An 18,718-nucleotide genomic window follows, 5' to 3' on the forward strand; every position below is an offset into this window, starting at 1 on the left:
CCCAGATTGGCCACTATGAGGCGTTTGGAGCGGGAGCTCTCTGGGATCAAGAGGACAGGAGCACCTGCTTCGATGTCCAGCAGCACTCGAGCAGCTCGCTGTGGGTGCTCACTCACCTGTAAAGTAGGAATAGAATTAAAACAATCCTCTTTAAAGGTCACTTCTACAGTGACAAAACTGCTTAGAAATAAATGAAACCTCACATGGAGAAAGAGCCTAACAAGTACTAGCATAATCAACCTTTTATGTTTAATGGTTATTTAGGAGATAATATATGAATTGATACTGCATAACATATGGCCTTTTATATTGTCCACTGTTGATGATGCTTGGTCAAATTCAGCGCAGAACCACTAGAGTATTGTCTTTTTTTCATTTGTTTGTTTGCTTGAGGATAAACACAAATTCGATTTAAAGCCCTTGCCAACACTGGTCTGCATTCATTCTGTGTTGTGTTGTACAGAACCCTGGTAAGTTAGCAAAATGCTTTTGTCAGAAGCTGATTATCACTGTTAACTTGCAACAAAGCTTACAAAACCTCAAGTTAGAAATGGAGAACAGTGTTCAATTTAATTTTTTTGTTTAGTGTTAATACCAAACTACTGGTGAACAACAACATACAAACTCTTTTTGACAAATTAACTTCCGTGACTTTTCCAGTCATTGTGATTTCTGATAGACTGATTCGTTAATGAATTATTCTGATTTGTGAACCGTTTCGAACAATTACCTGAAAAGCGCAGACTCAAAAGTAGAATTTGCTCACAAATCAGACAACATTGTTGCTTGTGAGCAAGTTCTTCTCTATATAAGCTCTAAACATGAGCAATATTTTGCTGATGAAATATTTTAGAGCAGAGCTTAACTAGAAAAATGTATATTCACTTCTATATATATTTCCATGACTTTAAAAATGTTTTGTTCATTTTCATGATTATTTTTATTTTTAATTTTTTCCCCAATTTGGAATGCCCAATTCCCAATACGCTCTAGGTCCTCGTGATGGCGTAGTGACTCCCCTCAATCCGTGTGGCGGAGGACGAATCTCAGTTGCCTCCAAGTCTGAGACCGTCAACCCGCGCATCTTATCACGTGGCTTGTTGAGAGTGTTCACGCGGAGACATAACACGTGTGGAGGCTTCACGCCATCCACTGCGGCATCCACGCACAACTCGCCATGTGCCCCACCGAGAGCGAACCACATTATAGCGCCCATGAGGACGTTACCACATGTGACTCTACCATCCCTAGAAACCAGGCCAATTTGGTTGCTTAGGAAGCCTGACTGGAGTCACTCAGCATGCCCTGGGATTCGAACTCACGAACTCCAGGGATGGTAGTCAGCGAGGCCTTACATATTTAAAAACAATTTTAAAATTCCCTGATATTTCTAGGTTTTCCGTGACATAATGGCAGATTTTCCACGTACATAATCAAAAGCAGTTCAGCTGCAAAACTTTTAACACACTCAAGTGAAGCTCCTTGGTGCACACTAGAGATCCAAAGACAACCTTCGAACTAATCATGGTCAATTGAACCTGGGTCCACACCACGTGTAAAAGCAACATCATTTTCATTGAACACTGAGATATGGCCACTTGAAAATATCTAATTAACCCATGCCAACATACAGTATGACCCATGCCAGCCCAGCATGTAGACTCAATTAATCGAATCAACATAAACCTGTGAAAAACATGGATTATTAGTGCTTTTGCCAATGTAACATCTAGGATAAAGACTGAGCAAGATATGAGAAGGCAAGTGAGCTAATGAGTAACTGCTGATCTCTGGCCTGAGGCATGTGAAAGGGGATTAGATCCTGGACAAACAGCTCAATGTCCAGCTCCATCACCAGTGTCTCCAGTCTGAAAGAAATGGGAGCTGACAACTCCTTGTAGGGAAGGATATAGGGCAACCAGCTGATCACCCATATGCCTAGCAGTTGTCTGTGCAGCACTGCCTGACCTGTTTTCCCTGGGATACATGCATCATTTATGCTGTCTTGTAGAAAAGTACATGAGGACGGGCAAAATAAATATTTAAAGATGCTATCTTAACATTTAAACTTATGCTGTCCAAAGGTTAACCTTAAATAAACAGTGTTAAAACAGCCCACTTACAGCCTGACCCTCAATGGCTGCTCTCTGTCTGCCTAGGACATCCTGTAGCTGCGTGAAGTGTTGGATGAAGGCCACCACCTCGGTCTGGAAGCGCTGGGTATGGACATATTGTACTGAGGCCATCTTAACAGACACCTTCATATCATATTCCCGCATCAGGTAGGGGTCAGACTCTCCATACCTAGAGTAAAGAAAGTCAATTTCAAAACTAAAATCACTGACAATGTACGACTGGCACTTGCCATGTGTAATGCATGATATATCAAACTGAGGAATCAGCTGATAGATGAGAACATACTTGTGTATGTCGTAGACAAGAGCCTCTCCACCATGTGTTGTGAAACGTTCCCTGTATAGATCACCTTGAGGTGTCAAATCACTCAGTGACAAACTTCCCAGACTCCCTTGCAATGCCAAATCTCCACCTGAGTGATTGACACACACAGTACATAAATATACCAAGTGACAATTTTCAGAAAAAAACAAAATCAATTTCCTAAAATATATCAAATACAAGTATTGCATCATTCAATGAAGCGCTCTTGAAATGTGATTGTTATAAAATTTCCTTAAACCCATACGCACCAATCATTTCCATATGTGTAAACAATTTAGAGACACTAGCTTTAGCGAGCTCACTGGTCTTCTTTCTCAATACCAAAGTTAAAGAGTGAACCTGTCAAGGAAAAAGTACACAAATCATTAAAAACATATTTTATATGGTCCATAATTTACATATTTAGATTGCTGGAGAATTTACAAACTCATTTACATCTGGTACTAAGATGTGTTTCGGGTGATCCAATCACAAGTGGACAGAAATACAGGTGTAAACAGGGTCCAAAACGTTCTGTGATCGGCTCACGAAAACCACATACAGAGGTAGTCAAAAACATATGTGAACACTTCACATTTGAGGTCTAAGTGCTAATCAGTCCTGATGCTTACTGGACAGCAGTAATGCACCACACACGTGGAGAAACAGTGCGCCGTTTTGTTGTGATTTCTCACTTTTTATTTGCTTTTGTTTTATCATCAGAGACCCTCCCCGCGTAATCAGAAAACAAGTGGTCAAAGGAGATGCATTTTAATGTAAAGGTGTAAGTGGAAATGTGTCTTGCCTAACCACTTGTGACCAGATCACCCAAGATACACCACCTTAATACCAAATTTAAACAGGGTTTGAATAATTATATCTATCAATTTCTCACATATTTTTTACTATACCTTTAAATCTAGCTTAGTATTGACCTTTTCCTCAAATTCCAGATACAGATCTCCCAGATCATTGAGGGTAGTGTTGTGTAGTGAGTGTTCAGGTGTAGGCTGTAGTGTGGTAGTGGTAGGCACTTTCACAGCATGGTTATTAGCAGTAGAGCCAATGCCAAAAAAGTCCAGAATCATAACCCAGGTTTGCAGTGTGATAAGAATATCGAGGCAGTTGAAGTCTACATCGACACTACGCCCGATACTGCCATACCGTGTCTTAAACTCAGGATGCCGTCTATCTACCATGAGCACACTGATATGTACCAAAGAGTCATCAAAGTCTGATCGTGGGTGCGGAGATGGAGTCTTGCGGGATGGGGATGGGGGAGGGGTGCTGGGGCATTCTGCATCCCTCTTGCTTTTCCGAATGGATGCAGATGGAGTACTGGGATGCCTCTGATAGAACTGGAAGACATTCTGTGCCTCTTCAAATTGTGCTGGAAGAGAGTGTGGCATTTCTAGGCATAGAACATTGGATGATATCGGGCAAGACTGTGACAAGTATTCCTTAGGACTGAAGGTCGAGGGCTTTGGAGCACCTCTGGACACCATGAGGTGTTTGTACTTTGATTCAGGGTTTGGCTCTAGTAGGTCTTCCATTAACAGGGAGTGAAGGGCTAGTTGGATGGACATTGCATGGGGATGATCTTTGGTAAAATCTCCCTCCAAGTCTTTGAAGCGCAGGCTGACCAGGCCTTGAGAGCCCTGGCTGAGGTCTCCACTCAATTGCACTTGCAGCTCAGAGACCCTAAATGTGACCCTCACCTGGGTGAAAGAGGGAGGCTGGAGAGTGGAGCTGTCATTCTGCAATGGAAGTGTTGCTGAAAGGGAAGATGACAATGAGGAGTAAGAGATGCCAACATGAGGAGGGTCCCGGGCAAAAAGCCCACCCTGTGGATCGGGGAAGCGTTGTGGTTTTGTAGAAGAGGGTGTAGGGGGTGGTGGTGTAGGAGGCTGACTGGGCGTTACTCGATCATCTTCGATAAAAGAGAGATTATCAAGAGTCTGAAGAACCTGCTCATACACACGCTTGCAGAGACATACCTGAGAGAAAACATGATATCACGAAAATTTAGATATAAGAAACAATTAATTAACTGTTATGTATAGCATTTTGTACAACTTTACCTGGACAGCATTAACAAATCTGCCTTCCACTCTCATTAGCCCAGTGCTCTGGTAAGGCACTTCACAGGACAAAAAGTTAAACTGCGAGATTTCATCAACAGGAACTTTCTCGACAGTCAGTTGGATAGTGGTATCTTTTAGAATGTGAAAAGCTGAAAAAGGGAGAATACAGATGTTTAAATAAGAAAGAATGTCACACAAGGACTATATAAAGGAGGGGGACAAATATTTAATTCCCATACCCTTACAAAAATCTACAGTTCTGGCAAACTCCTGTGACAACATGCCACAAATTTGCCACTCATGATTTTCACATTAAAAAATTCTTTATTTTTGCCACAGTAGTGGCAAATTGTCCATTGCTGCCAAAGGTTTGCTGCAGGTTTACCACTATTGGTGGAGAGCTGCAAACTTCTGGCAATAATTTGCGGCAAATAGCAACGCTCATTTACACTCAGTAAGAAATTTGCGGCATGTTTGCCCAAACTCTAGATTTTTGTAAACTATTGAATTCCCATAGAACTTTTGCTAAACTTAAGACTAACCTTTTCCTCGGCTCAGGTAGTCAAAGAAGTCATGGCGTGTAAATTGTGGCTCATTCACATTAAGGCTGCCGGTATGAGAAGGTGATGGACCAGACGTGGAGCTGCTGGTAAGTCGTGCTCCTTTCCTCAACACCAGGTTACTTGTATTGACTGAATACAGTCTTATATCCTTTACCTTAACCTGCAGTTTCTCCCCTTCTGAGTCCTGGCCTGCAATAAAGTTTTGAATTCTTATACTACCCAAGTGTCCAACAAGGAGCTCAGGGTGACAAGGCTTTCTAGGAATAGACACAACAGGGGATTCTATACTGATGTCAAGAGTCAGTTTGACCAGAAAGGAATCCAAGCCTGGTTCCATTTCAGGAACGGAGAAATCCTCATCCTCGAAAGGGTCAATCATCCAGTTACATTGACTTTGCCTCCTGGATCTTTTACACGGGGTTTCAAAGAGAGACACCATACCACTGTACTCTGCTGTTTTTGTGGCCAATACAGTAGAGACTTTTGTAGCGGCATTCTTCAGCATAGAACGGAAGTTGTCCTCTACCTCATTTGCCGATAAACTGAGTTCTTTCAGGAACTTTGCAGAGTGGTTATAGTGCAAAGATGCCATTTGAAGTTGAAGAGAGCATTCTCCCTGAGACTTTTCTAAAAAGTGAAAACTCAAAGCATCAGAGGGAGACATGGCAGTGCTAGGAATGAATGCCACACCATCTGTGGAGGAACTGTCTTCCACACTTCCAATACTGACCACAAACTGACTTCTGCCACCTTCCTGAGTCAAGTCTACAAGCTGGATACATCCTAGAGAGCCATTGATATCCAGTCGACTTCCCATGGACATGTTGACTTTTGTCCCATTTATACTGGCTGTAGCAATTTTAATGCCTTTCTTCTCACCTCCCAAAACAGTTCCAGTGGAAACAGTTCGCAAAAGCAGCAAGTTTAACCTGTGTATTTCTACAATTAACTCCTTATTCTGGTCATAAGTGGACTGATAGGTGTCCTCATGGTCTTCTCCATTAGGCAGTGGTGCTAGCTGTTCTGTTGGAGTGTTTTCTTCTTTGGGAAAAGACTGCTGGAGGAATTTTAGAAGCTCTACTATGGTTTCAGGGTTAAGAATGATATCAAGGTTGTTGACCTGCATGGAGGTGACCTTTAGAGAGCTGTCCAAGTTCATGGAGGGGCAGTCTGAGCTAACAAACTGGTATTCCAATTTAATGAGAGCCTCATGGTCTCTCAGGGGAGAGCCCCGTGGAGACGCTTTGTCAAAGGCAAGATCTGAGGAGTTCCTATTTAGACCTGGCATTTCTGGAGATTTAACATCTGAGGAAACAGGTGATGTGGGCTGGCTTTCTCGAAGACTCCCGGTAGGTACATCAAAACTTAGGTGTTTATGAGATGCAACAAGCAAATCAAAATCAGAGCCATATGTCTGCAATGTGTCCACAAGGTAAAGTCCGTGGACTGTGAGGGAAACCATAGCATCATAAGGCCGCTTTACGAAATGCGCATTTGTTCCAAACACTTTTAGAACCGAAATATACCGGCCTCCACTTTCAATGCCAAGCTGCATGTAATTGATATTAAACTCTACAAGAAGAAGTCTGGATTCCACAAGCACCTCTCGAGTATGTTGCTCAAGTGTCATCACACTCTTGGTAAGACTTTTATCAGAACCCTGGAGCTTCCACTCACTATCTTCCCTTTGAAAGACCTTCTCGTGACGAAGCGTCAGAGGGTCAGGAGATCTGAGATTCTCTCCCTTCTTGTCACCATTAACTCCATCTGCCCCTGAGCTACCCAGTCTAGCCAAACAGCTTGTTAGGGCAGCCATTTTCTCCAGGTTGATGTGCACTTTAAGGTCTGGTAGGGTTCCTGAGAGTACAGCCCCTGGAAACCGAGGGTCTGACGTGTATCGTAGTCTCTGCTCAAGCTGTAGTAGCACATTGAATTTTTCAACCACATGAGTAGGGCCCACTTCACTCTCCTGGAGATGTTTCCAGTTGTCTTTATAGTGACCAACCATGATCTGGAGGTCACTGAAAGAAAGCGAGTACTTTTCATATAGGTTCCTGCTGACAATTTGGGCACCTTCTGGTGAGTTAAGGCTGGTAATATCACGGGACCTTTCCAGACCTTTGATATCTACCTCTTGTTCTGGTGGTGGAGACCCAGGAGGTGTTGCTAGTGGTGTCTGAAACTCTTCATCACTCTCTCCTTCCATCTGAGAAGTCTTAGGATTTGTTTTATGATCCTCTGTGGGAAAAGAAATTAAAATAGTCAACAGTGGCAATAAACTGCAATAAAATCAGAATGCATAACAAGCAACCTAAAAAAACAAACAAACAAACAAACAAACAAACAAAAATTATTTGACCAGAACCATTTACCTTGGGAATTAGTAAGAAGAATACGCCCAAGATCGACCACCACTAGCATTGGTTCTTCAGACTGAAAATCATCTGGAAATATGACTTGAGGAGCACATATATCCAATTTCATAGTCCAGTGCTTACTGTTCTCCTGTGAAAGGAAAACCACATCAGAGTTATGACTGAACATCTAATTGAGACTGTGAAATATAGTAATTAAAAAAAGCTGTCTCCTTACAATGAACTCTCCAACTAGCAGCTGATCAATGGTTTGTCTGATTTCTGCCTTTGTCTGCATTTTCAGCTTGTTGTATTGCCTCCTGGCTGCTTCAGCCACCCTCAGCTCTAATTCAGATTGATATCCAAATCCTGGAAAAAGTCCAACCCATGATCCACTGATATTTCACAAAAGCAATTCAAATAAATTTAAGTATTACCTTATTCTCAATACACACCTGAGGTGTGAACCCTTCCTTTGTAGAAAAACTCAGCCACTTTCTTGATAGCCTGAGGGTTATAAATGATATTAAGAGGGCTGGTATTGACCTCCAGTCTCCTCTCAAATTTGCTCCTTATTGGATTACGTTCATAAATCATCTCAAAGACAGGAGGTGCTGATGACTCCACATCAGAGGCTGAAAAATTTATAAATAAAACTTTATAATATTGTTTTCTCTCTTAGCTTTCAGAAATGTATTTATATAATTGTTTAAGGACATTAGATTACTGTATTACTCACCAAGACTGCTCGTTTCTGTGCTGTTAGTTTGGCCACAAGGTTGACTGATAGCAACAACGACTTTATCCTTAAATAAACAGAAGTAACAAGAAATGCATCTGTGGAACATTTATACTTTTGTCACAGATATTTTGCAGCACATGCAGATTTCTGCACTATAACTTTTTATGTATTGAAGGGCAGAATCGAACCGGTTTTGGTGAGACAAGGACAGGAAAGATGGAGCCTTGGGTAGTGAGGTCACGGAGAAAAAGCCCACCAAGTTTCAGAGTGAGTAAAGAGGACTCAGAGCGAGGAAGAGACTCAACACAAATGTTCACACCTGTTAATCAATAAAAAGTATATACCATTAAGTCAGTCAAAGTTAAAAACAAAGAACTGAGCTTTTATTGCAAAATGAAGTACAACATAAACAAAGGCATGCTGCACCTGAAAACTCCAGCTGAATAACACCACTCTCACTCAAAAGAGGTTTCTTTTTGTCTTGATGGTAAAGAGTGACAGCTGCTTTCTCGAGGAAAAAGTCCAGTCGTGCAAAGAGATGATCCCTTCTTGTAAAGGTATTCAGTGTTTGTGAATCCTCCAAAGGATCAAAGAGATCATCAGTCTCAGCTGTTTGGAAGACAGGGGTGTCTTACACATGGCAAATAATGCTGTAGAATGTTTCAACATAAAATGTAATTTAATAAAGAATAAAAATAACATTTTGAGAAGAAAATTATCCACTGAAATGTTTTTAAATCATCATCATAAACCCATTTTCAGTTAACCACATCTGGAATACTAACCAAGAATTTTCCACTGTTCAGTGCCTGGTAAAATATCATCTGAAACTGGCTGTCCATCTGGCCCTCTTTCAGCACCCCCATACCAGCCACCCCAACCTGGGAACCAAGACTGCAGGTACTGGATCATCCCAGAACTCCCACTTTTAGGGATGGAGATGGAGGTAGAGGAAGCCGTTGTCTCGTTCATGGACTCTTGCAGACTCTAAATGGATATGAGAGACAATTAATGTACATCAATAATTACAGTAGAATGATGTGGGAATGTTATTTTGATTTTACGTTTTTTCAGTACTAGGCAACGCAATATTAAATATTAGGCATGACTTCTTTGAAATCTCAAAATGAAACAATAATTCAGCTCAAACATAAATCATCTGAGCTTGCCTCTGCAATTTCCTCCTGCTTGCGTAAAGAGACATAAACAGTTTCCCTGAGAATCTGCAGCTCCTCCACTGTCTGTTCATCCTCGATCCTTTCCATATCACTCTAGACATGTGAAAGAGACAGATTATAAATCAGCATGATTTCAGAAAATTTTTTAAGCTCAACAAGCACTCAAAGCTTTGAGCTTTGAGTGAGAATTTAGCCTTGTTGTGAATACCCTTCAATCCAGTAAATCCATAATTCTTACCTCCTCCTGTGGAATCAAAATAACTCCCTTAAGCTTCTGGACATACAAGCTAGTATAGAGTATGGCATCACGCGCCCTGTGCAGAGCAAAATCCCAGCATCCCCGTCGGCGCTGCTCCCTGAGCTCATTCAGGTTGGCATTAATGGCAAACATCCACCACTGCCGAGAACTTCAACAATAAAGACGATATTATACTAGTACACAATACTATTGTGAAACAAATGTTTTACAAATTCAGGTTTAACAACAACATAACCAATTAAGAAGATTGAAATCTGATTTTGGTTCAAATTTTGGTTTGCTTTCAATGAAAATCTCATTACTTTCCAAAGATGGGAAGTTTAGGTCTCCATTTTCGATAAAGCATCTCCCTTTCTTGCCGGACCAGCTCTTTAAGGAATGCCATGATCTGCTGATACTGAACCTGCAATCCAAGGGAATTTAAAAAATAGTTTAAAAAAAAGTCAAAGGCAGCACACATGCACGTATTTTATTAAAGGAAAGGTCTGCATATAAAATTATCTAAACTATTTGGATAAAGACAGAAAAATCAAAGGTATATAGATCACTCCACGGATATACAAACATTGTGCCATATGTTACCTGTGACAGGCGAAGTGAGAGGGGTTCCAGCTGCACTTGGCCCTCAATGCGAGGTGTCTGACGAGATCTTAATGGCTCCATGGATGCATTCCTCCTCACTAACACAGAGGCACACACTGGCTCAAATATGTACTGATGCTCACGGCTCTGCATACATATACTCATCAACTCCTGTAACAGACAAGATTGGAGGAAGACTTCAGTATAAAGGAAGCACTAGCCTTTGGGCTACTGTGTGTCCTGACATCTACCTGTACTTCTGCTGAGGGAAGATCTCCAAGCATGGTGCACTCTGTGTCCCAGTAGACACTAAATTCATTGATTTCCAGCTCCTTTTGCCGAATAAGCTTCTGAGCCTGTGAGTATCGAGATTCCCTTTCATGTTACAACATGTAAATGAAGAGTCCTTTCATAAAAATTTCAAATAATATGGTTGACAACTCACTGGTTCTTCAGAGCAGTTCTGTGCAGATACATTCTTGATACAAACGCCAAAGGCACAGGGTTTTTCAGGGTTGGAAAAATCATCTTCAAATCGCAAATGGACACCTTGAATTTTCAGCTATTAAAACACAGAGAAGCATGGTGAATATGAATTTTTGCAATTAAAAATAATGCAAGATGAGTGTGAGGTAAATGTGAGAATAGAGAATTAAAATGAGTGCATGAGGAAAATTACCTCAATATTCTCAACAATTCTAGTGACAACAGAGGCTGTGACAGAATACCAGTAAGATTCTCCCTTCTGCTCACTTTCACTCTAAAGAAAAAAAATTAATTAATTAACCATTTTATGCATTTCACAGCTTTAATTGTCCCCACACTGCAGCAGTGACATTTAAATGCACTTAAGAAAACGGTTTATTACAGGGTTTTGTATAAAGTGGCATTCTGAAACGTCATGTAAAGGAGAACGCTGTTTTCCTTACACCTCTAAAGTGATTAAGAATAAACGTTTTTTATACACCTGGGTTGACGTGGTCAGTGTTCTACATGATTTACTATAACAAGCTACATTAACAAGTGTAGTATTTCAAATAGCATGAGCAAAAATTTAACCAATTATTTAACATTGGGGTCGAGGACCAATGGTAAAAGTTTAAGAATGAGTCATGTTTTGATTGACCACTAATCTAAATACTCTGGGATGTTACCTCTCTAGGTCTACGGTGGTTACAGTCCACAGTACAAGTGTACAGATCAACACCCCTTTCTTTTTACCTTCCATTTGTCCTCAAGTGCCTTGAGCAGCTGTTTCTTCTGCTCTCTCTCAGCTTCCCTTTCTCGCACCTCATCATATTCCTGTGGTGGGGCTGGGCCGATAATCAGGTTTAGCTGGGACATGCAAATGACCCATGGGTCGCTGTGTGGCCGGTAAAATGGAATCTGAAGGGTGATCTTCCCAATGACGCCTGGAAAAAATATTTTTTGAAGTATAATATTTACATTCTAAATATCTATAAATGGGATTGAGCAATATAATAATGGCTGAGAATGTGTTCTGGCAGACATCTGTTGGCTGTACTATTTAACTCTAAGTATTGACAGTATACCCATTACATAACATGGCAGCTGACAACTACAGGAGTAACTGGACAAAGGCTTCTAAGGATAGAAGAAATGGCACCAAGTGCCGGTATGCACATTCTAGGTACCATCATATCACTGCTTCAGAATATCCAGATCTTCCTGTTTTGTCATACCTTTGCTCTGAAAGAGTTTCCTTAAAGGGATAGTTCATTCTAAAATTCTTTCATTATTTATGCACCCTCATTTGTTCCAAACCTATATGCTTCTCTTTCTTCTGTGGAATACAAAAGGAAATTTTAGGTAGAATGTTAGTCACCATTTAGTTTCATTGCATCTTTTTTCCATACAATAGAAGTCAGTGGTGACTGAGGCAATCATTCTGCTTTACATTTTGTTCCAGAGAAGACAGAAAGTCATCTGGGGTTGGAACAAAATGAGGGAGAAAAAAATAGACAGGATCTAAATTTTTGGGTGAACTATCCCTTTAAAGGGATATTTCAGCTCTTTTGGTCCTCACAATGCAAGTGATTGACCAGAACTTTGAAGGCCCAAAAGGCAGTATAAAAGTAATCCATAGCCGCTTTTCCACCATCGGGCCGAACATTTCTCATCGCAAAACCATACCGTTCCGTGCCGATCCAGGCCAGTTGGCGCAGTTACAGTTTCTTTTTCCATTATGGTGTGGTGAAATCAGGAGAATGTACCTAACAGATACGTCTGTTGGCGACGGCATGAGAGGTAAACATTGGAGCGAGTGCACTATGGAGGTTGATCGTATGTTCCAGTTTTTAGGATTGCTTTTTCCCTGGTTTTACTCTGCTAATAAAAGACATGGCCCATGACGCAAAAAAGAAAGCAAAGAGAAAAAGGCGAGAGTTTTTCCATCATGAGGGCTTGAGTATGCCTCCGGACAAGAACACGCAGAAAGGACAAAGCTCCTAAACTAGCTAAAAAGGTTATTTATTGACAAAATATTATAGACGTATTATATGAAAATAGTATATGAGAATATATTGATGTATTTTGAGTTTCAATGAGATAGTAATCTACTTCCCTGAAAAAAAAGGCATGTAGAAAAATAAATGTAGGCTACAATACTTGTTAAACCATCATAAAAAAAATCATGAAGATTCACTAAACGAGTAGCCACGTACTAAAGCCATTCCACCAGACGGTTGAGAACATTTGAGTACGGTTAGCTAACCATGGCGAGAATTCCGGGCCGAGAACAGTTTAGAATCGTTCCGTGCTGAACCGTGCTCAAGTGGAAATGGTACTGTAACCATTCTGTACCGTGCTCAGAACCGTTCGGCCTGATGGTGGAAAAGTGGCTCATAAGGCTCCAGTGCTTAAATCCATTTCTTCTAAAGTGATATGATAGGTGGATGGGAAACAGATCAATATTTAAGTACTTTTTTAACTGTAAATCTACACTTTCACTTCCACCTTCTGGTGTGGAAGTGACTTTCACATTCTGCCACCTACTGACTGGGGCTGGTCAAAGGTGCAGATTTATAGTAAAAAAAGGACTTAAATATTGATCTTTTTCTCACCCACACCTATCTTATCACTTCTGAAGACATGGATTTAACTGGTGCCTTTATGTCATTTTTGGACCTTCTGAGTTCTGGTCACCATTCACTTGCATTGTGAGGACCAACAGAGCTGAGATATTGATACACATCTAGGATGGCATGAGGGTGAGTAAATGATGGGAAAATCTTCATTTTTGGGTGAACTATCACTTTAATGACACAATAAAGATCACAACAAAGATTCAAATGCCTAACTATTAGGTGACATAAAAATTGATGTCTATAATATTCCATATGCCTCGTTTGGGTTTGTGAAAGTGCACAGATGGCCATTGTGTGTCCAACGAAAATCATTCAGGTTCAAAGGTGCACTAAGTAATTTTACCTCTAAATACATTAACAGTACGTTTTACATATATGCATAAAATTATGTACACACACATGATGAAGACTCCATAATATCAGAGGCCTAAAAAACGATGGTGTGTTTTCAGCCGGTCATGTGATCCATCCGACTCCAGTGGTTAAGTCAATGTCTTCTGAAGCGATATGATAGGTGTGGGTGAGAAACAGATCAATATTTAAGTCAATTTTTACTATAAATTCTCCTCCCTGCCCAGTAGGTGGCAATATGCATGACGAATGTGCATCACCAAAAACAAAAGAAGAATGTCAAAGTGAAAGTGGATATTTATAGTAAAAAAAGGACTTAAATACTGATCTGTTTCTCACCCGCATCTATCATATCACTTCAGAATATATAGATTTAACCACTGGAGTCATGTGGATTACTTTTATGCTGCCTTTATGTGCTTTTTGGAGCTTCAAAGTTTTGGTCACCATTCACTTGCATTGTATGGACCTACAATATTCTGAATTTTGAGAGCTAAAATATTCTAAAAATCTTCATTTGTGTTCTGCAGAAGAAAGTCATACACATCTGGGATAGCATGATGGTGAGTAAATGATGAGAGAATTTTCAAACTATACCTTAAAATTTTATGAATAAGAACAAATGCTAACAACACTAACCTGCTTTGACCTCAAAGGGCAGATCAAATTCTCTGAGTGCATCTTTTCTTAGTGGAAGGTTCTCCAACTCTACTGCCCCTGGATCATTTCAAAATGATACAGAAAACAGAAGTGTAAGCACTAGTAAGGACAGACCTAAAAAAGTATTACTTTTTTTAAAACTACAACAACAGATCCATCCAAATACCTTTAAGAAGAGCAATGGAGAGCTGGTCTGTGTTTAGGTTGCTCACATATTTGCCCAGGTATGTGTTGAGCACCCAGGCAACAAGTCCCTCCAACATTATAGGAAGGGAAGCATGCACTGGGACTATTCAATTAAAGTTAATCCTTGCGGGCAATGAACTTCACAGTTAGCGCTCATTCCAGTCATTTGAAATCTGAGAAATCAAAGAAAGACAAACATAAATTCCTAAAACTGCAACAAAGTTCTGCAGTATTACTTTTAAACACATCTGACACATCTTTTATATGTCAAAACAAAGATGAACGACCACATGTAGATTGTTTTAAGTGTCTGCTGGCTATTTCTATGCAGTTCTTTTAAGTATAATCTGAAAAAGGAGCATGGCAGAGCAATGGTGCTGAAGCATCTTCAAAACAGTTCATGTGTTTACACTGAAAGTTTATCAGAGGTTTACCTAACAACCAGGGACTAAAAACGAAATGTTTTTCATTTTGGTTCATTCTGTGCAAAAACTTTATTTTTTTGTTCCGGTTCAGAAGTTCTGCAGCCTCCTTTCCAAAAGGTTACCGGTTAGAACAAAATAAAAGAAGGGTTAATAATATTCTTTTTAAAATGAGAATACTTTGCTAATGGGTGGGTGAAATACCAATTGCAATGTTGCCAGATCTCACAAGAGAAACAAGCAACCTGGTCTGGAAAAACAAGCCCAAAATAAGCCACTTGCCTCAAAATAAAAAAAATAGAAAAAGCGATTTATTACAATAGAAATCGCAACAAGCATACAGTTAATTAACAGTTAAGTATAATTTTAATTACAGATCTGCTTCTGAGTCCAAACCCGACTGCATCAAATCTGTATTAATGCATCATATCTAACAATAATTCAGTGGAGACTTGGAAACTGAGAAAAGTGCTTTTTACATCTAATAATGCTTTCCTTGTATCTGGATTAGCCGTGCACGTACAGTATATGTAGTATTTATACACAGTTGTTATAAAGGTCTTCATTCACAGAATGTAACATTCACAACGGACAGTTAGGTAAAGAAATGTGTGATGCTACAGTTTCCTTCAGGATCAAAGCACATGTTTCATTTTTTTGGGCAACATGAAGTGGTGTAGTTGAAGAACAATTTACTGTGATAAACTCTTTTGCCTTTAGTTTCATGAAAGAATTATCAGAACAAAATTAACCGGTTATAACTGGTTACCAGCATTTAAAAATAACACTTTCACTCCGGAACAATTGAAAATCACTTTGTACCGGTTTTCGATTATGTTCTGCAGAAAAAAAAAATAATAATAAAGTACCTTTGCTCTTGACACTGGCTTTGACATTCACCGACTCTTCGATAATGTGCTTCTAGTATTGTTTATCTAGATAACTTGTATTTCCCTCCACTTAAATTTGTCAAAACAAGCAGATAACTGTTGCCTGATGGTGACACCATGATCAGCTCAGATTCACTTGCAGCAGTACTGTTTACAGTAAGTGCATAACACTTGAAACTTAAGGGAATGTAACAATCTTAACAGCACACACCCCTTTAGTGATCAACCTACCATTGGCATGAGGCCTCCAGTGCTCTGTTCTCGATCAGCCGCAGTCTATGATCATTTCAGTATGAGTAAAGTTTACGCCTCACTTTTCCCAGTCCAAGCAAAAGTCCTTCTCTCAGAAGAGAAACTGTCCTTGCTGCGCAAAAAAGAATTAATATATCCTTTCGTTTTAACGACCTTTACACAACACACCGCCGCTGTGATTGGATAAACACATAGTGAAGTGTGGCGATAGAGAAAACAAAACGGCTCTCTCTGACTCAAAGGCAGTGACACGGGTGTGAAGCTCAGTTAGCCCGAGCGCTCGTCCTTTAGCGCTGCTCGACCAATGCCTGCTAACTTAAAAGAATGACGAACAACAGGACTGACCCGTTACAGTTTGTAGTTTAGCTCGATATTTGTCTCTCAGTCTTGCGAAATGCGCTCTAAACTAAAAGTACCATGTGTTGTTGGCTCTCTGCCATCATCTCTCAACTTCCAGGCTGTCAAAGTGAAATTATCCGACGCTTCCTGGAACCAGCGACGCTCCAACACCGCGCTTCCGGTCACGTGCCAAAACAAAACGATTACGAAAGTTTACGTCATTGGCGCGACATGGTCATCATGTGACACCCAGCGTTTGGAGGGGCGTAACTGCTGCTTGTCTAATTATAAATGACGGCTCAAAAAAAAAAAAAAAAAAAGAAAAAGAAAAAGAAGGAAGCAATAAATCGCCATACGGTATCAAACCAAGTTGTTATTGTGTATAATGTTTAAGTGTCTATGTCACATCAGTTTGTAGATGTGCAGTTCCAGTTTTGCACATTTGGCGGCAGAGTTGCACATAAGATTGTTCGTTTATGGCATCGCTTCAATTATTTTGGCAAAATTAGTGTTTTTTTTTTTTTTTCTTAATGCCCTGGTTTTGTATGGTGTGCTGTAAAATGAAACCCAAACCAGCAAACCGCTAATTACTAATGAGGTGTTAAAGGAATATTCCGGGTTTAATACAAGTTAAACTCAATCAACAGCATTTGTGGCATCATTTTGATTACCACAATTTCATCTCGTCCCTCCATTTCTTTAAAGAGGGCAAAAATCGAGGTTACAGTAAGGCACTTACAATGAAAGTAAATGGGGCCAATTTTTGGAGTGTGTAAAGGCAGAAATGTGAAGCTTATAATTTTATAAAAACACTAAGCTTACAATAATTCTTCTGTTTTAACTTATGTATTATTTGAGCTGTAAAGTTGTTAAACCCTTAAATGCATGGGTGTTGTTTTGCCAAACATTATTACTTTCCTAGGGTCTTTAGCGACCCGGAACTTTCAAAACATTTTCAAGACAATTAAAAATAATAAAATAGAATATATTCTGATATATGTAATATTTTGTTTTTCATATTTCAAAGAGATGATGCAACACATATAGAACAGGATTCATTACTTCCTCACTAAAACTGCATGAGATGTAACTGGCTGTCAAACACATATTGAGCTACACATAGCAACACATATTTCTCAGGCACTTTTTGAGTCTAAATAGACACACAACTTCCATAATTTCAGTAGTACACCCATATGACTATAGCCAAATCATACTGGTCATGTGTTGTACTTGCTATAGTTTACTTCCATGTTGCTTCTCCGTCCAATAGCAATGTCAAACGTCAATTAAGTTAATCACTGAAACATCAGCGCCACCTTGTGTAAGAAATAGCATGGATAATATGTATGTGTACATGCATTTGGAATACTGATAATTTACCATTATCACACAGAAAATCAACGCGAAATAGCTGTCATTTGTATGAATATAGTACTCATTTGTCTTGCGATTACCAAAGAGATAGATATCCTGTGTTAGTAAATGTATAGATATATAGTAATCATAAAAATATAATTTATGGAAGTGCAAAAAAGTGACACTATTACATATTTTGGGTCTTTAATGACCCTATAAAATTTAGGTAATGAATTAGTTATAACATTTTTTGCCTTTTTTTCTACACTATTCAGAAGGGAAGAACTGAAGAGGTTTGGGCATAACTCCAAAAAATGGATGAGCTGCAGGGGGTGGAATGAGGTCCCAGGTCACTAAAGACCCATGGTAGGCATTAAATAATTTTTAGGGAGTTACGTGGTGGTCATGACATGTATTTGTAAAATTGGATATAACTTTACACAGAAATGTTTAGTAAGCAATTTTATCACACTATTATTTTAACGTTTACAGATTGGCCCCACTCACTTCATTCTAAGTGCCTCAATGTAACCCAGATATTTTGCTTTTTTTAAAGAAAAGGAGGGACAAGTCTAAACTATTTTTTGTGGTAAATCAACATTATGACACAAATGCTGTTGATTGAGCTTAACTTGTATTGAACCCAAAATATTCCTTTAACGTTTTTTATTCCAAAGGATTTAATTTAAGAACTTGCCACATTAATAACAGTAAGGTTTCCCAGACATATTGACCAATGCATTTCCATGACATTTCTTAATTTTTCCAATAAGAAGAAGAAGGAAAAAAAAAACTGCAAAGAAAAATTTAGCTGATTAAATATTTTAAAGCTGAGTGTAATATTTTAAAGCTGTAATGTGTCTAGAAAAAATTGGATTGACTTTAGAAATTTTCCAATTGAACATTTCATGACTTTATAAGAATGTATTGTTTTCCATGACTTTTCCTGGC

The 18,718-nt window shown here is 39.4% G+C and overlaps 1 protein-coding gene across 5 annotated transcripts in view; it reads right to left on the reverse strand.

The window, feature by feature from the left end:
- LOC127419467 (intermembrane lipid transfer protein VPS13D-like) overlaps positions 1–16,561 on the reverse strand; it is a 71,041-nt gene extending 54,480 nt beyond the window's left edge. For 4 of the 5 annotated variants that reach the window (XM_051660872.1, XM_051660870.1, XM_051660873.1 and 1 more), the window contains exons 1-25: positions 16,049–16,561; positions 14,486–14,678; positions 14,299–14,376; positions 11,423–11,613; positions 10,881–10,961; positions 10,647–10,763; positions 10,453–10,557; positions 10,202–10,372; positions 9,922–10,022; positions 9,599–9,767; positions 9,352–9,453; positions 8,968–9,169; positions 8,609–8,791; positions 8,371–8,501; positions 8,180–8,246; positions 7,896–8,075; positions 7,679–7,809; positions 7,459–7,591; positions 5,066–7,324; positions 4,521–4,672; positions 3,351–4,436; positions 2,709–2,799; positions 2,422–2,548; positions 2,124–2,304; positions 1–116 (exon numbers count right to left, since the gene is read on the reverse strand). The exon at positions 1–116 is cut by the window's left edge and continues 67 nt beyond it. In XM_051660872.1, coding sequence (XP_051516832.1) covers positions 1–116; positions 2,124–2,304; positions 2,422–2,548; positions 2,709–2,799; positions 3,351–4,436; positions 4,521–4,672; positions 5,066–7,324; positions 7,459–7,591; positions 7,679–7,809; positions 7,896–8,075; positions 8,180–8,246; positions 8,371–8,501; positions 8,609–8,791; positions 8,968–9,169; positions 9,352–9,453; positions 9,599–9,767; positions 9,922–10,022; positions 10,202–10,372; positions 10,453–10,557; positions 10,647–10,763; positions 10,881–10,961; positions 11,423–11,613; positions 14,299–14,376; positions 14,486–14,582 — 6,251 coding nt within the window. In that variant the 5' untranslated portion in view covers positions 14,583–14,678; positions 16,049–16,561. The remainder of the gene's footprint in view (positions 117–2,123; positions 2,305–2,421; positions 2,549–2,708; positions 2,800–3,350; positions 4,437–4,520; positions 4,673–5,065; positions 7,325–7,458; positions 7,592–7,678; positions 7,810–7,895; positions 8,076–8,179; positions 8,247–8,370; positions 8,502–8,608; positions 8,792–8,967; positions 9,170–9,351; positions 9,454–9,598; positions 9,768–9,921; positions 10,023–10,201; positions 10,373–10,452; positions 10,558–10,646; positions 10,764–10,880; positions 10,962–11,422; positions 11,614–14,298; positions 14,377–14,485; positions 14,679–16,048) is intronic. The other variant, XM_051660871.1, reaches the window with a different exon arrangement.
- Between the last annotated feature and the right edge of the window lie 2,157 nt (positions 16,562–18,718).

The sequence above is a fragment of the Myxocyprinus asiaticus genome, chromosome 28 (genome assembly GCF_019703515.2).
Source record: "Myxocyprinus asiaticus isolate MX2 ecotype Aquarium Trade chromosome 28, UBuf_Myxa_2, whole genome shotgun sequence".
Classification (NCBI taxonomy): domain Eukaryota; kingdom Metazoa; phylum Chordata; class Actinopteri; order Cypriniformes; family Catostomidae; genus Myxocyprinus; species Myxocyprinus asiaticus.